At 38.0% G+C, this 27,090-nt stretch overlaps 1 protein-coding gene across 1 annotated transcript in view; it reads left to right on the forward strand.

The window, feature by feature from the left end:
- LOC105530243 (contactin-associated protein-like 2) overlaps positions 1-27,090 on the forward strand; it is a gene marked incomplete at its 5' end in the record, with an annotated part of 1,172,010 nt that overhangs the window by 582,073 nt on the left and 562,847 nt on the right. The window contains one exon of the mRNA XM_011967648.1: positions 8,260-8,379. Coding sequence (XP_011823038.1) covers positions 8,260-8,379 — 120 coding nt within the window. The remainder of the gene's footprint in view (positions 1-8,259; positions 8,380-27,090) is intronic.

Genomic DNA, 27,090 nt, shown 5'->3' on the forward strand with positions numbered 1-27,090 from the left:
GGGGGAGGGAAGGAAGGAAGGAAGGAAGGAAGGAAGGAAGGAAGGAAGGAAGGAAGGAAGGAAGGAAGGAAGGAAGGAAGGAAATGAGAGGGAGAAGGTTAGAGATGGAAATGGAGACTAAGGAGATGGAGCAACATAAGCAACCTCTATAGCATCTGAGCAAGATGAACTGGATGCTAAGCCTCTTCGTGCAGACCCATTAAATTGAGGAAGCTGAGTTTCTAGCATGCCTGTTGGATTTTGTAGGCTTTCTCTCCTTCTTAGAGTTCTCTATAACCTAATAGTAACCCTGAATAAAATACAAGTAGAGTTGTTTAGGTTTAGTCATAAAATACAGGGAAATTTGATATTCTGTGGAGTGCAGGTCATAGAATCCCAAGAATGGACATTGAAGTCACCAAGAAATATGGCAGTCACAGTGATGTAGAGACAAAGAGTTCTGGTTTTGTGACTGGCACTGCAATAGTATGGATTTTTTTTTCTTTGAAACAGTGCCTTGGAGCCAATGTACATTATAGAGGGATTTGGGAAGGATCAAATAAAAGACAAAAATGGGCTGGGTATGGGGAAGGGAGAGAATAGAAATGAAATAATAAATGTAGATATACTCTGGCTTTCAGAAACTTTTTGGAGGACTTATCAAGTAAAAGAACTACAAGCTGTTGTAATTTCAACGAGAAATTGAAACTTTGTCTTTTTAAAAAAATCCTCATTTGCTCCCTCCCCTTGAGACTTGGACAGGTGAACAAACCCATTGGGGGCTATAATGAATAACATCTCATACAGAAATTATATGCAGGGAAAGATCATGACACAATCTTAGCATACAGAATATCTGTTTTTAAGTCCACACTCTCTCTACCATCTTCATTTGCTGTGTGCTGATAATGAGACAGTGGTCCCTAAGGGAAATAATGTAGTTTACTCAGGGCGTTCATTCAAGCTCTAAAAAAAAAATCCAAACAGACAGAGAACATATGAGGTTAATAGTCAAGTGTTAATGAGGACTTAGGTATTGTGAAGCTTATATTGTACTAATTAAAAATAATTGCATGGTCCTAGAATTAGAGAGCTTTCACTGAGGAGGGTCTCAAGGTCATTGCCGCCTCTCTGGATTTCCAACTTGGCTGTGCACAAACCTTGTGGTTACTTTAACAGGAATAATTAGGTTCTGGGCAAACACATTCCTCCAACCAAATTCACTAGAGTCTGGTTGAGATTAAAAAAAAATAATAAAGTCAGTTTCATGGTTTCTAATGAGAAATACCTCTTTCCAATATAGAAACTTATTTCTGAAAGCCAGATTAGGATCAGAAGATGGTTTCATGGTTAAAAAAGGAACAGAATGAGGAGGGCCCCAGAGACCATCCTACACTGAACAATATCAACCCAGATAAGCTCCATATAAACTATATTGCTGCTATGCCTACATTTTACATGAAAAGGTTTCTTTATTCATTCAAGGGTAGAAATTCCCAGAAAAACCAGTACCTCTTTTAAGCATCTTACAACCTGGTCCCTACAGCAAGTATGTACGAGTATGTAGTAAGCGTCCCTACAGCAAGTATGTACGAGTATGTAGTAAGCGTGTGATCGCCTCCAATATAAAAGAGCAGAAAGGTGAGGACATTCTTAAGCGATTGATTGATAAGAAAAATGTTATATTACAGCATTTGTTATCAAAATTAGATTTAAAATTATTTCATGCTTTTTCCCAGTTTCATATCAAATCATTAAAAGTGAGTATTTTCCCTCTTCTGTACAATCAGGAAGACTGCTTATGACGTTCCAAAGATAACCTTTATGTATGTGCTCAACTTTAACTTGTGAGTAAGTTTCTCACATGGGTTAATACTTGCCCACTTCTAGTGATCCTCAGGCTTGCAAGGTCACAACAGGAAGGATGTATATTTCAAGTTTGTTTCTCTCAAAGCACCAGGAGTAGAGGGGGATGGAAAGAGCCTTCCTCAGTTCATCAGCATCATGGAACTGTACCTCTTCTCCTAGGGAATAGGACCTCCTTCATGTTTCTCCCCCTACCCTATCCATTCTTTAATTGATGCTTTATTTGCCAGCAATTCATGCCTATTACTTATTTTTACTCTTAAACCTTTTGCTTTTCTCTCTCTGCCAGCGTTTTGGCAATCCTGTATAGGCCTGCAGCCACGTCTGCATGTAAGCAGAGAACAGAGGCTTTAACAGAATTTCTTTCTCACACCCTCTGCTTGGGCCATGGTGTTTCATGTTCTACTGGTAGACATAACCTTCAAGGCTATGTGGACCTTTAAAGTCAGTATGAAAATTTGACTTCATTCTTCCATCTTCCTTTATTATTCTGCTTAATATACCTTGTGTTCATCCACAACACTGGAAGCACATTAGTTGCTTAATAAAAGTTATTCTTTAAATAGAGCCATTATTTTTATATAGTTGTGATATTATTTCCATACACTATTTATATAAAATCATATTATTTTATATAGTTTTTATATAGTTGTGATAAAAATAATGCTCCCCACCAGAGGTTCATGTCCTAATTCATGGAACTAGTGAATATGTAACTTTATATGGCAACGGGACTTTGTACTTGTTAAGAGCTTCGATTTGAGGAGATTATCCTAGATTATCTGGGTGGCTTTGTGTAATGACAGGGCTCCTTAAAAATAGTCAGAGAAAGAGACTATGAAAGCAGAGAGTTGGTGTGATGTAGCAAGAGGAAAATTCCACTTAATTCCTAGCTTTGAAGATGGGGACAGGGATGATGAGCCCAGGAATGTGTGTGGCCTCTATAACCTGGAAAGACAAGAATATAGATTCCCTGCTAGAATTTTCAGGAGAAACACAGTGCTACCAACACTTGGAATTTAGCCCAGTGAACCCCATTTCAAACTTCTAACCAGAACTGCATCATTATTATGAACAGTATCATCATCTCTAGAACGGTAAGATAAATTGGTGTTATTTTAAGTCACTAAGTGTCTGTCATTCGTTATAGCAGCAAGAAGAAACTCATACAATAGTACTCATCATTTTCCTTGATAGGTAATATGCAGACAACATTCATTGTTTAATAAAAATGAAAAAGATATTTAGGGGCTGGGCACAGTGGCTCACACCTGTAATCCCAGCACTTTGGGAGGCCAAGGCAGATGGAGGTCAGGAGTTTGAGACCAGCTTGGCCAACGTGGTAAAACCCCATTTCTACTGAAAATACAAAAATTAACCAGACATGTTGGCAGGCGCCTGTAATCCCAGCTACTTGGGAAGCTGAGACAGGAGAATCGCTGGAACCCGGGAGGCAGAGTTTGCAGTGAGCCAAGATTGCACCACTGTGCTCCAGCCTGGGCAACAGAGCCAGACTCCATCTTAAAAGGAAAAAAAAAAAAAGATATTTAGGACTTGTCACTGTCTGAATTTTTGCATGCTATGAAATTCAATCTGATATTTATGTTCAGTAGTAATATTTCTAAATAGCTGAGATTTACTTATGAATATATAGCATGAGAACTTTTACTTGGGACTTGGAGTTGCAACAGAGAAAAATTACTTTACCAATAAATCAATAGGCTTGATGAGTCTATTTATTTTGCCATCAACCCAATTACCTTTCTGTTCTTCAGCAGGCTACTGGCAAAACTCAATGATCGATGATGACTCAGACCCTTCTCTTTCTTCAGTGACTGCTGCCTTAGCTCTTGTGTTCTGTCATCTCCTAGGGCTTAATGTGCAAAAATTGTGCAACCCAGCTAGGATTCCACTGGGTGCAGAGCTAACTGGCTGAGGCGTGCAGGGTAAATACTGTCATTAGCTCATTATCTGCATAAAAAATTAAATATACCCAATAACTTCTAGTTTTTGAAGTATCTGATTTTATTTAATCTGCACAATAACTTGGTGAAGAAGGTATTACTATTAGGTTGGTAAGAAAGTATTTGCAGTTTTTGCCATTACTTTTCATGGCAAAGCCGCAATTACTTTCGCACCAACTTAATACCTCAATTTTACAGTTGAAAAAACCATGTCAGGGAGAGTATCCAGGCGGTAAATGACAGAAAGGAGATATGAACTAAAATTTATTAATTCTTTATTCAGACGATAAAACTAATGTGATTTTGCTGTATCACAGCTATTCTTGTCATTTTACTCCAGTGTCAAAATTCTAGATACATATTTTTAAATGTATTTTAAAAACAAAATAACATATGCACATTATAAAGTGATGTGGGAAATTAAAACATTAAAAAATCTATAAAAAGTTTTAAATCACCCACAATATTACTGCTGAAAAATAACAACTCTTACTATTTTGATGTACTTATAAACATTTTTCTGTGTATTTCTATATTTCTTTTGACATTGTTTTGCATTCCATTCCATTTTATCATACTTCCAGTGAAGTGAGTTGGCATTCTAACCTTATCATACATACAATTTTACTGTATTGTCTTTCAGTAACCTACTTTTGCTGGATATTTAAATATAAATAAAAATTAGTCTACCTTGAATTTACCTTTTTTCAGAATGAAACCTATTTTTCTCCAAATGCAGTCTGAGGACAGTGGTGCCAGCATCATTTGGGAGCTTGTTATAACTACAAATTCTCTACTGAGTCCAAGTCTTTGGGGTGAAATCCAGGAATTTCTGTTTAACAAGCTCTCCAGGTGTTTCATACATGCAAAACTTTGGACTGAAGTGTTTGGTTTTCTGTATGTATTGATGAGGCAAAGCACCTTAGGCCTATTGCAGGCTAAAGGCAAGCCCAATAACTGTTACACTTTGAAGAAAAATGGATCGATCCTTCCTTCCTTCCTTCCTTCCTTCCTTCCTTCCTTCCTTCCTTCCTTCCTTCTTCCTTCTTTCCTCTCTCTCTCTCTTTTTTTGAGATGGAGTCTTACTCTGTCACCCAGGCTGGAGTGCAGTGGCACGATCTTGTCTCACTGCATCCTCTGCCTCCCGGATTCAAGCGATTCTCCTGCCTCAGCCTCCTAAGTAGCTGAGACTACAGGCGCCTGCCACCATGCCTAACTAATTTTTGTATTTTTAGAAGAAACCAGGTTTCACCATGTTGGCCAGGGTGCTCTCAATCTCTTCACCTTCAGCCTGCGTTGGCCTCCCAAAAGTGCTGGGATTACAGGCATGAACCACCGCGCCTGGCCTAATATTTTTTAAAAATGTATCTAGAGATGGGGTCTCACATGTTGCCCAGGCTGGTCTCAAACTCTTGGCTTCAAGCAATCGTCCCACCTAAGTCTCCCAAAGTGTTGGGATTACAGGCGTGAGCCACCTTGCCCAGCCTAATTGTTAACTCTGACTGAGAACTTTTGTAGATGGAGAAAGCAGCTGGAGTACATTGTAGACAAAGGCCACCCCAGAAAGGGTGAGTGTAAGGTAAGCAAGCTCCCGTGGCGAATTTGCCTGACCAGAGCACAACGTTCAAGCTGGCAAGCAGTTGAAGCCGAGAAAGACCTGTTAGGATAACGAAAGTTCTTGTACACGTAGATGAAGATCTGCGATATAATTTATAGATATTGAAGAAACATTACACATTATTTAACATAAAAGTGATGTTTCATAACTAGACCAACATTGGTTAAAAGCACACTTTAGTGAGAAGTTAAGAGATATTTGGGTAGAACAGCCAGTTAATAAGGTGACTGTTGGAAAGAAGATACCAGATGAAGGAAAATGATAAGAAGTTTTGGCAGAAGGAAAATACAATGATTAATTACTAAATATTATAATGGAAAAGAAGGGGAATGGTTTCAATGGCAGATTGGCCAAAGGGATTAAAAGGAAAACTAGAATTTGAACCTGACATCCTGGTTTCTCTTGAGCTGTACATAACAATTTTGATAAACTGGAGAGAGGTATAAAAAATTAATAAAACAGTTTTTTGCAAAGATTGTGAGTTTAGGTTACTCTTAACGCCTCTTTATTCCTAACCACCTACATCCAGTTGGTTTCTATGTCTTGCAGATCTTAAAAATAAATAATTGAGGCTGGACACAGTGGCCCACATCTATAATCCCAGCACTTTGGGAGGTCGAGGCACGGATCACCTGAGGTCAGGAGTTCGAGACCAGCCTGACCAACATGGAGAAACCCCGTCTCTACTAAAAATACAAAATTAGCTGGGCATGGTGGCAGATGCCTGTAATCCCAGCTACTCGGGAGGCTGAGGCAGGAGAATCGCTTGAATCTGAAAGGCAGAGGTTGTGGTTAGCCAAGATCGCGCCATTGAACTCCAGCCTGGGTGACAAGAACGAAAGTGTCTCAAAAAAAAACAAAAAAACACACAAAAAAAACAAAAAACCTTTGAAACATTTGAATCAGTTCATCAGTTCTATTTACTCTCTTCTTTGTCGTATTGCTTTAGTTTAAGTACTGGTAATCTTTCAACTGGCAGCCTATAGTTGAAACAGCCTAAATATTCTTTCTACCTTTTGAATTACTTCCCTAAAACCTGTTGCTTTGCTACACAGAGTTTTCATTCTGTTTAAGTTGGTACAAAACCTATATTGACTTATGCCATCTTCTTGCTAACAATTTAAAAATACTTTTCCTCTGCTTTTTATTGTACTGTTTTACTTGCTATGACATTCTGAATTAGAGCAGCCATGTAGTTTATCATCTGAATGAGGCCCTTGGGACATTGGAAAGTGGGCATATTCATAATTACACTGGGACAAAAGATGTCTGGGCTTTGCTTAGCTTTCTAGCCCCACCCTCTTCTAATAGCAGTTTACGAATGAGCAATACCAAAATAATTAGTGAACAAACACTGTTCCGAAGGTCTTCTATCCGTGTTGTTCACAGCTGTATCTGCAATGCCTAACGCACTGCTCAATGCACCATAGCTCCTCAATAACTATGTGCAAAAGAGGAAACGAGGGAGGGAGGCATGGAAGAAGAAATGAACAGATCAAAGAATTTTAGAAAGCTTGAATCTAGTATGCTGTTGTTGAAATGACATAGAGTTGAAGGTCTAACATCCTTGGAGAGAGGAAGCCATGGAAAGCCAAAGGAGACACAGAGAACTTGGTATAGAGGAAGGTTAAAAAAGGGAAGTCCCAGAATCAGACCACCTGTGAAACTGACTTTCTGATCTCAACCAGGCTCTAGTGAATTTGACTGGAGAAACAAGTTTTTCCAGAGCCGAATTATTCCTGTTAGAGTAACTACTGAGGTTTGTGCACAGCCAGGCTAGAAATCCAGGGAGATGGCAATGACCTTGAGACCCTCCTCAGTGAAAGCTCTCTAATTCTAGGACCATGCAATTATTTGTAATTAGTGCAATATAAGCTTTACAATGTCTTGTAATTTATTTTGTACTATTTTGTAATTTAACACACAGCAACCCCTAAGAGTGTAATTCAAGTGAAACTTACCCAAGACTTCCCTGCTTTTGTATCAGGTAGACATGTTTTTACCAAAAACGTATCTTAGTTTTGTGAACTTTCAATTCTTCATTAATTCCTGGGCGGAGCTGTTTACAAAACGTTTTCTCAGTAGCATTTTAGATGTTCTAACTACAAAGGCGATATGTAAATGTCCGTTTTTTGCTTCTGAAAACAGGTGCAGTCTCAGTGAGAAAAAGAAAATTTGTCATGAGCACTGAAATAAAAAGGGAAGTAATGAATAAAAACATAATTTAATTACATGAATGTCAGCTTTCTACACAAACTAGATTTGATGTAATTAAAGCACCTGGAACAAATAAAATGAATCAATGAAATCTCTCGCCTTTTTTTTTTAGATAAAGTAAGATTCAAAATTACATATTATTTATGGACAATTTGTACTAACTATGCAAAAAATAAGTGTGTGTGTGAGCACAAGAGAGAGGCAGAGACAGTGAAGGATAATTTTTTCTGGCCTCTGAGTTGATAACCAACAAAGCAGCCAATATAAATTTTTCATAGTAAGGGGATAATATCTATGAATAAGTATAAATTAAATATTGTTTTCAATGATCATGAGCCCCAGTAAAATAAACATTACGTTTGTTTCATGATTGATTGTTTTAGGATTTTCCCCAGCATACAGTCATACCAGGAGCCTGATGTCTTTGTTAGGTCAGGAATACTTACAGAGAAAGAAACAAATTATGAATTTAAATTTAGAGGCAAAGAATGCTCATTCCAGGAAGAACTACTCCTAACTAGTGGTTTGCTAGCGTTTGCCTGTGCCACTGCAGCATTTATCTGGGGAGCCATTTGTTCTGCGCTGTGCTCATGTAGGATATTTTGTTTGTTATAGCTATCTACGAGCCTTCCTGTGAAGCATACAAACACCTAGGCCAGACGTCAAATTACTACTGGATAGATCCTGATGGCAGTGGACCTCTGGGGCCTCTGAAAGTTTACTGCAACATGACAGGTAACTGTGTCATATTTGTGTTTTATGATGATGCTTTTCTATATGTTGTGAATAAGCAGTTCCACCAGTGGTTTGTTTCTTTGGTGCTGTGTTTTTATGACAGCATCTAATCAGAAAAATATTGCTGGATTTCTTAGATAAGATGATGAAATGTATTATTAATGCAATAGAACATTTTGACACTATGCTTTTCAAAAAGTTTACCTTTGACGTGAACAATTAAGATTTTTTTTTTTTTAATCAGCATGTAGGGGGAAAAACCAGAAAGTGAAATTGCAAAGTTAAGCCCAAAGAAAGAATTAGTAACCTGGACTAGGGAAATTTAGTATCACTGCTCCAATATCCTCACTGTGCATTCTAGAGGAAGCTTTTAGATCATGCCAGACCTTCCTCGATTCTCCATAATTATAGAGGAAATCTTTCTAAGTACTGAAATCCCATTGTGATAATAGCAAAAATTACCTGAAGCTTTTATGAAATATATTTTGGCTTTTCTTCTTGGGAAGAGGACCTAGTTTTTCTCCACTACCATGTGAAATGAGAGTATGGGTTCTCGTCAACTCCCACAACAATGTGTAAAACGTGCAGATCTCTAAGATAAGAACAGATTTTCCATCAGACACTTGGCAACATCTTACACTTTAAAAATCCCCAGGAAGGTGTGAGGTATGCATTGTTTACTGGCTCCAGCAAAAGACCAGCGTTTGATGTGAACTCCTGGGTATAAGATGATAAGGGTAACGAAAATAAGATGCTACTGATGGTAATTACTGAGTGTGACTGTTTGCCATCTGTCAAGTACCGTGACAAATCCTTTAGACAGACAGACACTTGAGTTTACATCCTGGCTTCATTAGTCACCACATGTGTAATATTGGGCACTTCAGTAACTTTGCTAAATTCAATAAGCCTCAGAATCTTTATCTGTAAATGAATTAATGAGAATACCCACCTCATAGCATTATCATATGAATCCAATAAGACAATCTGCATATGGTTCCTAACTTATTGTCTAATACATGGTAAAACTTCAATAAAAGTTACTGGATGAAGAAATTTAAAGGCTTTGGGAGTTAAATAACTTGCTCATATTAGGCTGGGTGTGGTGGCTGACGCCTGTAATCCCAGCACCTTGGGAGGCTGAGGTGGGCAGATCACGAGGTCAAGAGATTGAGACCATTCTGGCCAATATGATGAAACCTGTCTCTACTAAAAATCCAAAAATTAGCTGGGCTTGGTGGCACACACATGTAGTCCCAGCTACTCGGGAGACTGAGGCAGGAGAATCGCTTGATCCCTGGAGGCAGAGGTGGTAGTGAGCCAAGATCATGCCACTGCACTCCAGCCTGGTGACAGAGCAAGGCTCCATCTCAATAAATAATAAATAAATAAATAAATAAATAAATAAATAAATAAATAAATAAATAAAATATATCTTGCCCATATTATTCAGGCAAGATTCAAATTGAATTATTTGCAGCCCATGGATCTTACTTCTGGCTGTAGTTCAGAACCATTTATAGAGTTTTATTTTGTTTTTGGTTTTGTTTTCTATACAAACTTTTTTTTTTTTTTTTTGAAACGGAGTCTTGCTCTGTCACCCAGGCTGGAGTGCAGTGGCCGGATCTCAGCTCACTGCATGGAGGGCTTTTTGGTTTGTTTGTTTGTTTTTTGAGACGGAGTCTCGCTCTCGCCCAGGCTGCAGTGCAGTGGCCGGATCTCAGCTCACTGCAAACTCCGCCTCCCGGGTTCACGCCATTCTCCTGCCTCAGCCTCCGGAGTAGCTGGGACTACAGGCGCCCGCCACCTCGCCTGGCTAGTTTTCTGTATTTTTTAGTAGAGACGGGGTTTCACCGTGTTAGCCAGGATGGTCTCGATCTCCTGACCTCGTGATCCGCCCGTCTCGGCCTCCCAAAGTGCTGGGATTACAGGCTTGAGCCACCGCGCCCGGCCTATACAAACTTTTTGGCACCATCCCTGCAGACTCTGATTCATTATGTCTGAAGTGGAAATCAGATTGTGCAACTATAACCGAAAACCAGGAATGGCACTCTAGGCAAGCAGATACCAGCGCGGAACTCTCAGCAGTATCAGGAAGCCAGGCATGGTACAGAATGGAAGGGAAAATGGTGAGGACATCAGTGTAGCACGGAAGACATGTGGAGAAGACAATAAAATGGGAGCTGTCCAGTCTGGGCAACATAGTGAGACCACGCCTCTATTTAGAAAATGTCCCAGCTCCTTGGGAGGTTCAGGTGGAAGGATCCCTTGAGCCCCGGAGGTTCGAGGCTGCAGTGAGTCGTGAGCATACCACTGTACCCCAGTCTAAATTTCTAAATTTCCCTAAATTTCTAATTTTCCCTAAATTCTGATTTTCCCTAAATTTCTAAATTTCCCTATATTTCTAAATTTCCTCTAGAAATTTGGAAGATGCTATCTCTCAGTTTAATTTCTTTTCTATTTTGAAAAAGAACTTTAATCATGCCTCAGAGAAGGAACACACTTACCAGAGAGATTAATCTAAGAGTTCACTGACAGCTGGACTTGTCAATGCACTCGAATTCTTTTTTGTATACCTTCATTTTTATCTTATTAGCACTAAAATAGTAACCTATGATGACTTGACTTAATATATAAGAATCTTGATTCTGGTTTCTCCTAATATATGAAAATATATAATACAATTAAAGTCTGTTCTTAAACTCAAGGAACATCAGGGTATCCTCAGTTGGACTGAACAATTAAGAATTTATTTTAGTTATTTTCTTAAATTCATCTCAAAGGAAAATTAGAAAAAGAAACAAAACTGTAATATACACAGTTCTCATATCAAGGACACACACAACACACAGGACTAGTCTACTCTCAGGAGAGCTTCTCCTGTGCATTGAACCCTTTGCTCAGAAACATATGTCTTATCTTCATCAATATCTCCCTTAAACAGCATGACTGCAATCTAACTCAGCACTTCAGATGCCATCTGAGCTATAAGAAGCAGAGTACAACTTTTTGCAATTAGAATATTTTTCTTCTATTCATTCAAGATAGTTACGAACATCAGTGTGTTCAAGGACCCTTGAAGAATCTTCCCTTGCAGGCCAACAGGCACCTTTCAGTTCTTTGCCACTAACCAACCCTTCCTTTTCCTGGAAAGAATGTGGATTTAACATCATTAGGGGAGCATGATGCCACAACGCTTGGCTTGGGCTATTCCATTTCCAAGAGATACATGTTAAAGAAAAGGAGGGAGTGACAGCATGAGGTAGTCTATAAAGTCTTGGTATACAATTCTATGTCATGAAAAATTATAAATGCTCCCCTAAACCTGAAGTATAAAAGGAGGCAAGCACTCAAAAAGATGAAGAAGAAAAATTAGCCCTATAAATCAATCCCCCAGGGCACAAGAGAGATTGGCTCATTCCAAAGAACTGAAATCCCAGTGGCTAGAACATAGTGAGCCTAAGAGAGGGACTCAAAATAAAGCAGGGGAAAGGCGGGTGGGGGCAGGCCAGAGCAGACCAGCCGTAAGGAATGTAGGGCAAGAAAAAGTTGCACTTTTTTTAAAATTTATTTTTCAATTGCAGTGGGTGGTCGTCTATGGAAAGATTTTAAGCAAGATAATAAGATCTTGATTGCATTCATACATCTACCACTTGGGCTACTATAAGAGACAGCATGAAAACATTGGGACCAGCTCTGACGCTGTTATTGTGAAAGTCCAATGAAGAGATGATGCTGCCTTGAACTAGGGTAGTGATGGTTTACAGTGATGAGAAACTGATACATTTTGAGATCTGTTTTGAAGGTAGAATTGACAGGATTGGTAAAAGTTTGGATGAGAATGTTTAAAGAGAGACAGTTATCAATACTAACTTCTCAACATATGGACTGAGTAACTGGATGAATTATAGTGCCATTTAGGAGAAGTGAACAATTAAGGGTAAAACAGTTTTAAAGGAAGCTCAAAAACTTACTTTTGACCTAATTAAATGTGAAGTGCCATGTGCCATCTAAACTGAGATGCAAATTTTGCAATTGGATAAGCCCCCAAAGCCTGATTGGGTTAGAGATATAAATGTGCCAATTATTAGCATATTAATATATGAGAATTGATAATATCATTTGGGGGTTGATGTAACAGAGAAACAGCATCCCAGGAATGAGCTCTTAGAAACTCAATAGGCAGGACACGGTGGCTCACGCCTGTAATCCCAGCACTTTGGGAGGCTAAGGTGGGTGGATCACTTGAGCCTAGGAGTTCAAGACCAGCCCTGGCAACATGGCAAGACCCTATCTCTAACAACAACAACAAAAAATACCAAAAACAAAAACTAGCTGGGCATGGTGGTGCAAACCTGTGGTCCCAGCTACTTAGGAGGCTGAGGTGGGAGGATCACTTGAGCCTGGGAGGTCAAGTCTGCAATGAGCCATCATCACACCACGGAATTCCAGCCTGAGTGCCAGAAACCCTGTCAGGAAGAAGGAGGAGGAGGAGGAGGGGGAGGAGGAGAAGGAGGAGGAGGTGGAGGAGAGAAGAGGGAAGGGATAGGGAGAGAGAGGAAGAAGAAGAAGAAGGAGGAGGAGGAGGAGGAGGGGGAGGAGGGGTAGTGGGAGGGGGAGGGGAAAGGAAGGACAAGGCGAGGGGCAGGATGAGGAATTAGTCCATTCTCATGCTGCTATAAAGAACTTCCCTGAGTCTGTTCTCACACTGCTATGAAGAACTTCTCTGAGATTGAGTAATTTATAAAGGAAAGAGGTTTAATTTGACTCACAGTTGCTCATGACTGGGGAAATGTCAGGAAATTTACAATCATGGCAGAAGGGGAAGCAGACATCCTTCTTCACACGGCGGCAGGAGAGAGCATGTGAAGGCAGAATTGTCAAACACTTAAAAACCATGAGATCTCGTGAGAACTCACTCACTATCATGAGAAGTGCTCAGAGGAAACTGTCCCCATAATCCAATCCAAGGACCTCTCACCAGGTCCTTCCCTCAACACATGGGGATTGTGGGGATTACAATTCAAGATGAGATTTGGATAAGACACAGAGCCAAACCATGTTACTCAATAATTCAATAGAGAGAGATTAGGGTTTTAGTGTTAAAATATTTAATAAGTATTTGAAAAAATATACACAATTGAGGGTAAGTAGAGAAAAAGTTCTCATGGAGAGGATTTGCGGGGCAAATAGATCAACTGTATGGAGGTTAAAATGACTGCTTGGATCCTAGAGAATGACAAAAAGACTTGGAGAATGAAAAGCAACTTGGCATCCTTGCACACATATACAATGGATGTGGTGGTGCCACAGACATATGGCAAATAACAGCCACTAGAATGCGGGGAACGTGGTATGGCCAGGAATGATGAACCTTCTAAGGATGCTACACAGACAGTATAGAAGAACCATGGATTGAGCTACATCCTAGGCAATTAAGGGATGTTGTAAATGACAGAGCATTTCAAACACTGCATAGGACACCGGCAAAATCTTCCACAAAGCGGCTGACTCATGAGCTGAGTCTTGAAGAACAAGTGGGTGTTATGAGGCTGGGAAATCATATGAGAAGGAAAAATAGGTCAACTTATAAAATGCTTTGTGTAGGATGCAGAGCAGTTGAAACTTTGTTCTGAGGTGAGAGCAAGCGATGGATGTTTTCAAGCAAGAGAGTAATTTAATCAGGCATTGTATATTAAAAACATCACTTTGGCAGCTGTGAAAAATATTTTCCAAAGGAGACCCAGAGATAAGACAGGGAAACAGGTCCAAAAGCCCCTGTAGTAATGCAGGAGTTGAAAATGGAGACTTAAAGTAAGAAGGGATTGATTTGATGGGTATTTAAGAAGATGAGTTGGCCAGACGGTTCCTTATGAGATAGAGAAAGTTGAAAATGATAACCCCATGACATGGAACACAGAGAAGCAGAGGAAAACTAGGAAAAGGGTAAGATGCTATGTTGCTTTGGGTCCCTGTAATTCAATAGGGTAAAGTTGTCCTATAGGCAGATGCTACACAAAGTCACTATAGGACCTTGAACACATTAAAAAAAAAAAAAAATGTGGCTGGGCACGGTGACTCATGCCTATAATCTCAGCACTTTGGGAGGCCAAGATGGGTGGATCACCTGAAGTCAAGAGTTCAAGACCAGCCTGACCAACATGACAAAACCCAACCTCTTCTAAAAATACAAAAATTAGCTGACTGTGGTGGCACGCACCTGTAGTCCCAGCTACACAGGGGGCTGAGACAGGACAGTCACTTGAACCTGGGGGGCAGAGGTTGCAGTGAGCCAAGATTGCACCACTGCACTGCAGCCTGGGCAACAGAGCAAGACTCCGTCTCAAAAAATAAATAAATAAATATAAAATTAAAAAAAAAAACCTTGTCTTGGTTTTCTTGTAAATAAAGTGCAGGAATTGGAATAAGTTGACTTCTACACTGCCTTTCATTCAAAAAAAAAAGGAAAATATTTATATTGTTACCATGAAACATGAAAAAAATCACTGCTTGCAGTCAAATAATTTAGACAGAAACCTCTTATCTCAAACAAGCTTGAATTTACGATTTCTTGGCTAAGTTTGACATAAATTGACTCTCTTCATTTTTTATCATAAGGCAGTAGTTCTACTATGTAATTCTTCTGACTGCAGCTCAGAGCTACATCTCTCAGAAATTTGGAAATTAGGGGGTGTCCTAAATTATAGAGCACTTCGAGTGCTGCACAGTTGATGACATTGAGGAGAGAAGATTTTTCACTGAATCCTTTGTAGAAAAATATCATCCTGTGAAAGCCAAAGCCTGGTTTCTTTTTTTAGATCTTAGGGCACATGACAAAATGTGGTCATTGTTAGCCTGGCCTTCCTTCTCCATTTTTATGCTCCTTCTGAAAATTTGGTGTGAAAACTTTGTGAATATAAACTATCTTATATTTTCAGTATCAACCTCTTTTAATTGTATATTTTTTTCTAACACTTCAGCTTTTCATTTCCATTTTCTTCAGGTGTTACCAGCATCCTCTCTCTAGAAACCCTAACCTTTGTATTTAAAGCTTTGTTTAGTTCTTTCTTCTAGATGATTAATAGTAACAATAGTAAATAATGCTAGATCCAGCCATTATCCTTGGAACTTTACTATCTATCCTTAAACCTAAGATAATATTTTTCTTCATCCTCTATCCTCAAATTCATTTTCTCTGTAATTCTCTTTGCATTCATTTTTTTCTTAATTTAAGTAAGCATCTGTGCTCTAGTGCGTGAAGTTTAAAGTCCAAAGAAAGTACTCCTCTTCCATTCTTCCTAGCCCTGGTTTTGTAGTTTTATCAAAAAGCCATTAGGCTTGTTTACGTAATTTGTGCTTTATAAAGCCCCAGGATTTAACTGATCACATTCTATTATCTTCTATAATAGTAAAAGCTGTTCATGTCTTTTTAGTCTAATATTTATAGAGAGCTTGTAACTGAAGTTTCTAAGCCCTTGCCCTCAGTATTAGTATTGTATTTAGTATTATGCTTCTCACAAGTTTTACAAGTACAGTGTGGGCAGGAGAAAATGGGTCACTGAGGTGGTGGACTTGGGCTCCAGTGGAAAGTATCATAAACCCACCCACTTCCACCTCCCCATGTCCACAAAGCAAAACAGTTTCTATCCTATAGTACAGTCATGCACCGCAGAACATTTCAGTCAACAATAGACTGCATGTAGAATGGTGGTCCTATAAGATTACAGGCCAGGCTCGGTGGCTCATGCCTGTAATCCCAGCACTTTGGGAGGCCGAGGCGGGCGGATCACGAGGTCTGGAGATGGAGACCATCCTGGCTAACACAGTGAAACCCCGTCTCTACTAAAAAAAATACAAAAAATTAGCAGGGCGTGGTGGCGGGCGCCTGTAGTCCCAGCTACTCGGGAGGTTGAGGCAAGGGAATGGCGGGAACCCGGGAGGCGGAGCTTGCAGTGAGCTGAGATCGCGCCACTGCACTCCAGCCTGGGCGACAGGGCGAGACTCCGTCTCAAAAAAAAAAAAAAAAGAACTATTTATGGTACAAGGAAGTCTGGTAAACTGAGGATATATAAAGAGGCAAGGAAAAAAAGATTATAATGGTGTATGTTTACTGTACCTTTTCTATGTGTAGATAGGTTTACATACACAGACACCGTTCTGTTACAATTGTCCACAGTATTCAGTACAGTAACATGTTGTACAGGTTTGTAGCCTAAAAGCAATAGGCTTGACCATACATCCTAGGTGTGTGGTGGGTTATACCACTGAGATTTGTGTAAGTACACACTATCATGTTCACACAATGACCAGATCACCTAATGACACATTTCTCAGAACCTATGCCTGTTGTTAAATGACACATGACTGTACTCTTTTCCTCAGCAGTTTACAGTAATACAAATTCAGTATCCACAGTTTCTATGTGTCAAGGCACAGGTTACCTGGGTCTCACCATTCCGAGACCAAGGTGTCAGCCAGGGCTTGGATTTTACCAGAGACTTGGGATCTTCTTGGAAGTTTATTCAAGTGTGGATAGATTCATTTCCTTGTGGTTTAAAGACTGACGTCTCATATTCTTACGGGCTGTTGGCCCCAGATTGCTGTCAGCTCCCAGAGGCTGCTCCCAGGTCCCTGTCGTGGGGCTGTGCCTGTCCAGGAGGAGCTCTCTGACTCGCTTTCCAGCACTTACCTGACTTGCTCCTCACTCAGGATAATTACCCATTTGATTAACTCAAACTCACCAGATTGCAGCCCTCAATTACACCTGCAAAATCTCTTTATCTTTTCCATATAAAGAAGCCCAATCCTATTAGTGACACCCCATCATATTTCCTGGCCCCACCCCCAGTCTCAGAGAGGTCATTATGCCCTAGTGGACCCACCAGGTGGCTGGAATCTTGAAGACCATTTCAGAATTCTGTTCAGCATGCTTACTTATGTGCCTCTGTCAATTAGTCATAATTCCAACAACCTTTATTTCTACCTTTTGAATAAGAGCAGTGCCACATTTAGATTATAAGATCTTAGGCTTTCCTGTTAATAGTCTTATAGTTGTAACATACTGTGTGGTAAAAACTTTGACAATAAAGATAAGCAAAAATAAAAATTGCTTGTCAACCAGAAATGACAATTACTAACACATTAGGCACTGTGTAATAAAGATTTTATATGTTATACAGGTACCTGCATATATAATTGAGGGCAGACTAAATGCCAGGCACATTTTTAAAATATCACATGCATTAACTCGTCCAATAACTCATGACAACCTCACAAGGTGGATAATACTATTGTTCTCCCATTTTTTGATGATAAAACTAGAGCTCAGAGAAATTAGGTACTGGGCCACACGCGTAGTAAATAATGAAGCTTGAATTTTTAGCCAGGCTTGTGTGTTCAGAGCTAGTTTGTAGTTACCGTGTGTATGTGTATGTGCACACAAGTTCACACATATGTAGGAACAGCACTCCTCATTTTAGATTCTGTAGTATGATTTGCAATATGATTGCCAAAATGAGCATTTTTTATTCAGATCTCTTCATTATCATTAAAACCTTCTTACACAACTCTGATTCATTAGCTGTGGTTTGGACAGCATTTTTGTTATAAACAATTTACTTCTTAATTATCTAACTAATGCCTTGGGGTTTTTAATCAGAGGACACCTTTTAAATGAAATCAATATATAAACCATTATAGGTAATTAGTAACATTTTTAGTTCTTCATTCAACTGTAAGTATTTTCTCTAATATAATTTTCTAAGAACTTTACATAATGTGTATATTTCCTATATACCTAGGTTTATCATCCCTTAAGGTTTGAGCCCAGCTTTCAGAATAACTTAAACTCTATCCCCAACATCTAGTTAATTTTTCAATGTAAAATCTTAAAGTGAATCTAACAAAATCTTGTTTGAATATGCAACAGGATTGAATGGAATTGTACTGGATATCATCTGTAACAACATGATTGTAGTGTCTCATTCTTCCCCTTTCCGAGAGGAAATCATGTAGAAATGGGGACACACAGAGCTCAGAGCTCTCCTATTCTATATTAGGGCTTATTAACATTCATAAATTGGGCACTACCAAGCTTGTAACCCCTTCATTTTCCTATATATCATAACCATTTCTCTGATGTGTGCACTGGCTTCCTCCATTTTTTCCCTCTACTCATTTTTATTTTTTTCTCATCAAAGCCATTTTCTCTCCTCTTTCTGTCTCCTAACCTAGTTTACCTCCTCTATAGTTAACCCACTCGGAGAATAGCTGTCCTTTATGTCTTCTTTCAGACATACCTTCTCCTCTTTGTCGACCTCTCACAGGCTGTCTTTGTTATAAACCTTTGTAATCACTCAGCAACTCCTGCTTCACGCATTCAGCTATTTCAGTTCTTCACAATCAGTGTAAATCTTTGAATTCAATTCTGCTCATACAGCTTCAATTGAAAATCTCGGAACCAACTCACTGATCAAACACAGCCTGTAAAGAACTCTTCTCTGTAACTGATTACCCACTCCCGAAGACTCCCTTCTGGATTCAGCCTCATTCCATAGACAGCTTCTGCCTGCCAGGCTTTCTTTGCAATCTCGTCTTCATTGTGTGTCAGTCATAGTGATAGGTTAATACTATAAAGGTTCTCAAATGGTTTTCAAACTTTAAATTAAAAAAAAAAAAAGGAGAGGACAACCATGAGATCCAGTGAGGCCTACGCCACAGGTGAGGACCCAGAAAGGGGGTACGAGACCCCAGGTGAAATCAAGATAAAGTGGCTTTAGATACACAACAGGTCACTCAGCCCTTCTGAGGCCTCCAAAATCATACTCTATATGCAAATGCTCTTCCTTCAAATATTTTAATCTAACCTGACAAAACAGTATCTTATAGACACTGCCTGATTTTGTGCTTTTAAAAGCACTGCCTTTGTTATGCAATTTCTCTGCTCAAAATCCGAGAAAGACCTAACAATGTGTATGGCTAGGGACTGTTGTTTGATTTCCTCTGGCACTTGGAATCTGAAACTCTTGCCTAGTCTACAATAATCAACTATTCAAACAGGATGGGAAACACACACACACACACACACACACGTTGGGAAATTCAATTAAGATCAACTCATTGCTTTGCAATCAAAAATCAAAAACCACAGGAATAATCTCATACTTTTTTTAAACTAGGAATTTCTCTCTTCCAGCTAAACTTAAAGCCAATAACTGTGTTTCTGTTTCTCCAAACTTTAGGTTTTTCCAATTTGTGGATCACCTTTTATTTCTTCTGAGGATGTCAAGTTTCATATCAGAATGTCCCTGGAAATTTTAGAAAGAAAATCTCATATAGCAGCTAATCTCTCTTTTTGTCTTGTGTCTTTGTCTAATCACCACAACCAAGAAAGTTAAATAGTAAACTGAACCAATATTATATGTTGCCTTAACTGGAAAATACTTAAAGTTTTATTTCCTGGAACTGACTTAAACTAGAGGCCCTAAAACTTATCAGTGCCCCACATAAATGACTGCTGCATAAAAGGGCTTGTTTCATTAATGAATAATGAAAATAAAACTTTGGAAAAAAATATCCCTGTGGATGAAGTTGTCAAAAAATCTCTTTGCTGCATTTAGATACAGACAGCTGCATTGGAATTAAACTCTTCACATAATTATTAATCTCATGTTCGGTTTTTACTCAGATTTCTGAACAAAATCAGCATTAAAACGTGAGACTAGGCAAGAACTTTCTATATCATTCACTTTATCATTGTTACTATTATTATTCATGTTTTGCTTTTATGTGCATCCATGGTATTCTATCTTCACTGGACCCGTAGTTGTCCTTCTGTTTCTAAGCTCACTTGGTGTAGCTCTAGGTTTCAGGGCTAGGACAAGGCAGCATAATTTTGAGAGGTGAAATGAATGCCTTCGCTGCTCCAGGCAGCAGGACATGGAGGACAGAGCGGGAAGTTTGTTCAGTACATTGTAGAATCTGATATCTTTTTGCTCTCAGGTTTTAAAAGACTATAAAATAATATTGAGCGCCTTGCTGACATTTCACTTTGCTCTAACATGAGGTGTTTGCTGTCTATACCTGGGGTATACCATCATCATGGACTTCGTCTTCACCACGTCTGTGTTTATGTATCCAAGAATGTCTTCATCCCTCCTATATTGGAATTCATGATTTTTATATAATGTCTTCTTCATTTTAATTTTACTCTCTAATGTGGATATAGCACATCCCCTGGTAGCTTCTTGATCCTTTAGTACAGCCTACTTCTTCTCTGAAAGTTAGAAGAATCTTCTTTTTGTCCCAAATGTTCTGAAATTTCAAAACAATGTGACTTGGAATAGGTCACTTTTCATGTATTTTCTGGGTGTTCACTTTAACATTGGCAACTCATGTTCTTAAATTTCTTTTTATGTGTCTGTTTGTGATTCTGTCTCTTATGATTTAGTTACTGTCTCTTTCTAGAATGCTTTCCATTGTGGTTTTAAATCTGAGTTCTTTTTTCCTCTTGAAAATTTCCTTTTCAATGGTGTTCTGGTATTACTTTATGAATGCAATACCTTTTTTGTATCCCAAGGATAATAAAACATCTTTTTTTCCCTTCTTTCTTAGTTTTCTCTAAGTTTCCAGATTCTGTTCATTTTTCTGACCTTCACAGCTTTCCTCATATTCGTGATTATTATTAGCTGTGAGTTTATTATTAGAGGTGGGAGGGTCTTGTTGACTTGGAGCTTTATTTTGTGTTAGAGTAAAAATTATGTCCTGGCTTGCCCAGTACAGTCCCATTTTACTCCCATTGCCCTGATGTCCTTGTGAATAGCTCTTCCTTTTATTCTCATTAGTGTCCTCATTTGGATGATAAATTATTTGATCACCTCATGGCACAGGAAGCTGAGTGTTCCCATTTTTGGACTCTCTCACCTGTTGTCAACTTTTTTTTTTCCATTTTCTTTTTATTAGTTAGATTTTCTAAGGATACATTTTGAAATTTCTTTCCTGGAGGTTTCTGATCTGGTTACCAACAATTCTTGGAACCATTTGGGGAAAGAGGTCCAAGAGCATGAACGTTTAGTATCTGGTATAAGCGTAGACAATCTCCATTTGCTGTGTAGTTTCCACGTTCTTTGTTATATTTGGTTCTTCTCAACGCAGGGATTCTTTTAGAAAATAAACCTCCAGTTATCTACCAGAGTCAGAGAGGAGTAGTCAATCAGCCACAAGGTCTAGGAGACCTGGGGATTTACTGTCTGTCAAACAGTCTTAATCCAGTTCTCCTTACTTTATTAATTACTGAATCTTTTATGGATTCATGGTCGAAAGTTGGGTTGGTTCTCATCTTTCCAGACTGTCAAGTTATGATTCAGCATTCTTAGATTTACTAAGTCAATGAGCATGTATTCATTTGCTTTCCATCCTCCAAAATTACGTTGCTAGTATTGATTCATATTCTCCTGATCTTTGTGGGAAATATGTATGTGTGTATGTGCGTGTGTGTGTGTGTGTATTCCCTAGCTTTAGGGGTATGCATATATATATGTGTGTGTATGTATGTGTGTGTGTGTATGTGTGTACTCCCTAGCTTTAGGGGTATATGTGTGTATGTGAGTGTGTGTGTATATTCCCTAGCTTTAGGGGTGTATATATGTGTGTGTGTATTCCCCAACTTTAGGTATATATATCTATGTATGTTTGTGTGTGTGTGTGTGTTTGTATTCCCTAGCTTTAGGGGTATATGTGTGTGTATATGTGTGTGTATTCCCTAGCTTTAGGGGGGGGTGTGTGTGTGTGTGAGAGTACGTATGTGTATTCCCTAGCTTTAGGGGTATATATCTGTGTGTGTGTGTGTGTGTGTGTATTCATTCCCTAGCTTTAGGGGTATATATCTGTGTGTGTGTGTGTGTGTGTGTGTGTATTCCCTAGCTTTAGGGGTATATATCTATGTGTGTGTGTGTGTGTGTGTGTGTGTCTATTCCCTAGCTTTAGGGGTGTATATCTATGTGTGTGTGTGTGTGTATCTGTGTGTGAATTCGCTAGTTTTAGGGGATTTAGAAGACATAAAAGTTAAATGCCAGTGTGCCAGTGTTTAGTCACCATCCTAACCAAGGTGCACCTTCTTTATTTTTAATTCTGTAATTTAATGTCATTAAACCAAATAGTTCAAATACATGTTTCAAAACACATATTTTAAAATGTGTGAAAATCTCCAAATTTAATGTAAATTAATAAATGTTCCTTGTTGGTTAAGGAGCGTCTAAAACACAAGTGTTTATTATTGATCCTCTGCTGTATCCGAGGTAAATTTTTCATCTATTGTGTTTCATTTATTCTTCACAATAAGCTGGAGAAGTATTAGGGTCCCAATTTTGAGATATGGAAACTGAAACATAAACAGACGTTAACATTTTCTGTAACATAATTTACAAAGGCTGTTTACACAAATAATATTGATTTGGATGACCTCCTGTATCATTTAGTGGCATAAATGTGTCACTTTTGCTTTCTAATAGGTTGAAACATTCAAAGAAATCCTCAGTTCTTATAACAATATAAATTACTATTATTATTATTTGAAATTTTTTTTCTTCTATCTATGATTTCTGGTTAACTGGATTCTAGACTGAGGAAGGACCATGTCTATCTTGTTTACTACTTAAACCAGCAGAGTGTTGGCACTACTACTGCTGTGAATAGACCTCGCTGCTGTGACTTTTTCAGTAGAGCTAAGTAGCCACCACCAATCTCAGTGCTAAATAAGAAAACAAGTTTGAGATAGGTAAGAGTGTGCCTCACTTATAATTAGAAGATATGCGTTTATTAGCAGTATGCCAAAAAATCATTCACACTATCTGTCCTATAAACGTGAAAAACTCTAAGTGCTCTATCCTTTTAGGCACTCCAACTTGTCCTTGCATGGCTGTTTTTACAGTAAATATGAAAATGTTCTAGAAGCAAGATTGAGTTTGCCTTATACTGGGATCCGGTAACTAGAATTCTCTAATGAATGAAAAAGATCTATTTAGGAATCAGGCCTCAGTCAGCATTATGAAAAGTGAAAGGTAAAGAGTCCACTAGATTCTTTCATCTTCTTGATGCAAGAGTGAAGAGATACTAAAATGTTTTAGCTAAGCAACTTACATGAACATAAGTAATTTCTTCCATCAATAAAAACTCAACTTCCATAATGCAACTAACAATTAAATTTATGCTAACAAAAATAGCAGGTTTTGAGCAATGATAAATACAACTTATGTGCTTGTGGTAGTATCTACCTCTACAATCTGTTCTTTTTATGAAATGCTAGACAACCCCCTATCAAGTATGGGTTTTGTTCTCGCTTAGGGTGACTGACCAGCCTCTTGGATATAGAGCCATATTGTCTAATACACATGCAATTATATCTAACTGTCCTTGGGGTGTATTTTAAAAGTAAATTACACACCACATAGCCTATGAGTTGACTAACTATCCAGGTTGTTTTACCAACTGTTTATGAAAGAAACTATGTCAACATAAAGCAGTCAATTTGGAAAACATGTGCAAGAGATGGTTACTTTCACATGACCAGTATGTTGATTAGTTGTAATATGCTCTAAAGAGTTGTGTTTTACTAATAGTGTCACTGATGACCCTTGGTTCATTCATCATACTTCTGCACCACTTCTGCTGCTTATTAACTACAATCCCAGGCCAGCTTGAGCAATCATTTCCTTTACATTCTGCTTCACTCATTACTTCTTTAACATGTCCTTATTTCTGTAGTCTTCCGTCTATGTTCTCCACGAGATAGAAGAAGAGGATTTGACATGATGCTAAGCCTATTAATATAATAGTTTCTTCTCTCAGTGGCATTTACATTTCAAAGAGAATGACGACAAGATGAGCCAAAATATGGAAGCAATCTTTTCAGACAGGATACCTTCCATTGCTCTTTAAATCACTCCTAGCTATAGCCCCCATTCTACCCATGTATACAAAGACTCATAGCCCATGTAATGTTTAAAGGCTCTCCCACGTAGAGTTTCTTCTATTGGGGTGGCAGGGGGGGAATTGGTGAGCCACTATTTCTATTAACTGCTCTGTCTTTTGCTTCAATATCTGCTACATAACAAGTTTTTTTTGTTTGTTTGTTTGTTTTTTCTCACTAGCTACCCCATTTTATAGACTAAGGCTCAGAGGAAAATGAGATCAGAGAAAAAAAATGAGTTAAATATCATCTGCAAACAAACATAAAGCAACACACCATGCAAGAAATGCTTACCCGCTCTGGATAGAGAATTCTCTCTTGGTATCGTGTTGGTGTCCTTGTTCCCACCACCTCTACTCTCCTCAAGTTTATCTTTCCTTTGAGAGTTCCGGATTCTATTTATTAAATATCCAGAATCTCCATACACAATATTCATTTCTAATATTTTGAACTGCTAATCTCCATTCCTATTAATATTTGATGGCAAATGTTCCAACTTCCTATACAACATTTGAGTACTTCCTTCGCTGTGGCTACTTTAGAATTTGTATCTAATCTGTATCTGGGTAGGCAAGGACCAAACTTGCTCAGAAAGTTTCATAGATGCTGCAGTTTTATCATTGCATTGCCTATCTGCATGGTAATTTTTTAAATCAGTTATTATAAGCATGTTTGATACTTTTGGTTGATAATGGAAAGTAAAGGGGAATAAAAGTTCGGCTAATTAAAAGAGATGATTAGAAAGAAATTGGCTTTGCAGGAGATTTGTTGAAAAAACCACTGATATTTTCTTTTTCCTGTTTCAAGCCTTGGGCAGAACCCTTATGAAAACATTTAGAATTTAGAGGGACTGTCATGGCCCCACTAAGCATTTGACTCATCTGGTTGCTGCAGTGTCATTAAAATGAATTTTTGGTGACGGTTCAGTTTGTCTTTGGCTCTACAGACATGACCTTATTCACACTGATTGCTCTTCCGTTAATGGTAGTACAGTAAAGGAAACGAAATAAGAATATCGTGTTCAAAAGAAGGTCTACATGCAAAGGGTTTCTTTAACAGTATTATTATATCATGATGTTTTCAGAGAGGTGAAGTATATTTATTAAACATATTCCTAGATTATAAGAATCTTGCTTTAAATGGTATATTAATTTTCTGCTATAGTGGAAAATTATTTAGTGTATAGTATAAATCATTCCTAAAATAAAAAATTATGGGATTTATATAAGCTTGTCAATGTCAACTTTTCATTTAGAAAATTACAAAAGAAACCATTTATGTAAACATTTTAAAACCCTGTATATACCAAAATTAAAGTATCATTTTCAATAGACAGATAACTTTTCTGTCTTTTGCCTTCCCTAAGCTTAGAAAACTCACAAAGTTTATGAACTTTAAATCAAAATCAACTTTGTTTCTTAATTTCTCACCAACACTATTTTAAAATACTGAATATCTTTAATAAATATGGAGAAAAAGTCAATTCAGAAATATTCTTGCAAATTGGTCTCTTTTAAGATAATCTTTAAGTAATCGCTTACACTTCCCAGTCACTTTAGTAAATTCTTAATTGACATGGTTCCAAATCTCTTCCTAATTCTAGTCATTATATTCTTTTTCAAATTTAATAAACTATGTGGTTCGATTAACAGCAAGCTTCATGGCAAGTACAATATAGTGAGGTTTTGTCAGATAGCAGAAAGAGGGTGTGAATCATTTCCCAGACTTACGAAATATCTATGTTTATCATTCTTTGTTATCTTCCAGGTACGGATTTTAGAATTTTAATGTGTTTACCTAAGCTTGCAAAATTGTTAGTGTATTTACTAAACCAATATTTACGAGTGCATCTTATGTTTCAGGTATAGGTACACAGGGACGAACAGACATAAAATCTGATTGTGTGGAACTTACAATGTTATAAGTATGTATAAAATGATTTCAAACAATCTGTTATAATATGCCAGTGGTATAGTTGTTGCTGTCAGAGACGTTGGATTATTGAAAAATGAGAAAAGTTTGTATTATTAATGTCCATTTATAGCCAATTTCTGATAGATAATTAACTACCTTAAGAAAGCAATTCTCAAACTTTAGTGATTTGCGTATTGTCTTCAGAAGTTTCACTAAGCCCCAGACCACCTATTTAATTTTGTAATAAATATATTTTAATTGACTCCCATTTTAAAATCTTATCCTCATTCTAATAAGATTTCCATGAAATATTGTGTTTAATACACTTGACATTCCTTCCTACTGTGCTGTTAGACCATCATATTGTTTATATATATCATAATGCAATATCATATGAAATATTTCACAAAGCATCAGTGGTATACATACTTAGGAAATTCTGGCTTAACTAAACCCTTGTACCTAATTTAATATTTTTCTCCAGAATTACTAACTTTTATGACCTTAGACTAGTACAAATCACAAATTTTCAAAATTGAATACCTTATCTAAATGCAAAGAAGGCTTCAGCGTGATAACTTTATTTTAAAACACAGATGTTGTGATTTGATAGTAAATTATTCAACTGGATTCTAATGAGTTATTTGCTGACTGTTTATGCATGTTGACCCAAGTACTCTTCATTCCCACATCTGTCCTTTAGACAGTCTCCTTTTTCTGTCCTTCCAACTATAACTCCGATTTAATATTTAATGAACAATTACTATGTTTTATATTCCTTCCCTTGAAGAAGACAAGCTGTCTCAAGACATTCTAAACTGACCACTCCCCCC

The sequence above is a fragment of the Mandrillus leucophaeus genome, unplaced genomic scaffold (genome assembly GCF_000951045.1).
Source record: "Mandrillus leucophaeus isolate KB7577 unplaced genomic scaffold, Mleu.le_1.0 Scaffold808, whole genome shotgun sequence".
NCBI lineage: Eukaryota > Metazoa > Chordata > Mammalia > Primates > Cercopithecidae > Mandrillus > Mandrillus leucophaeus.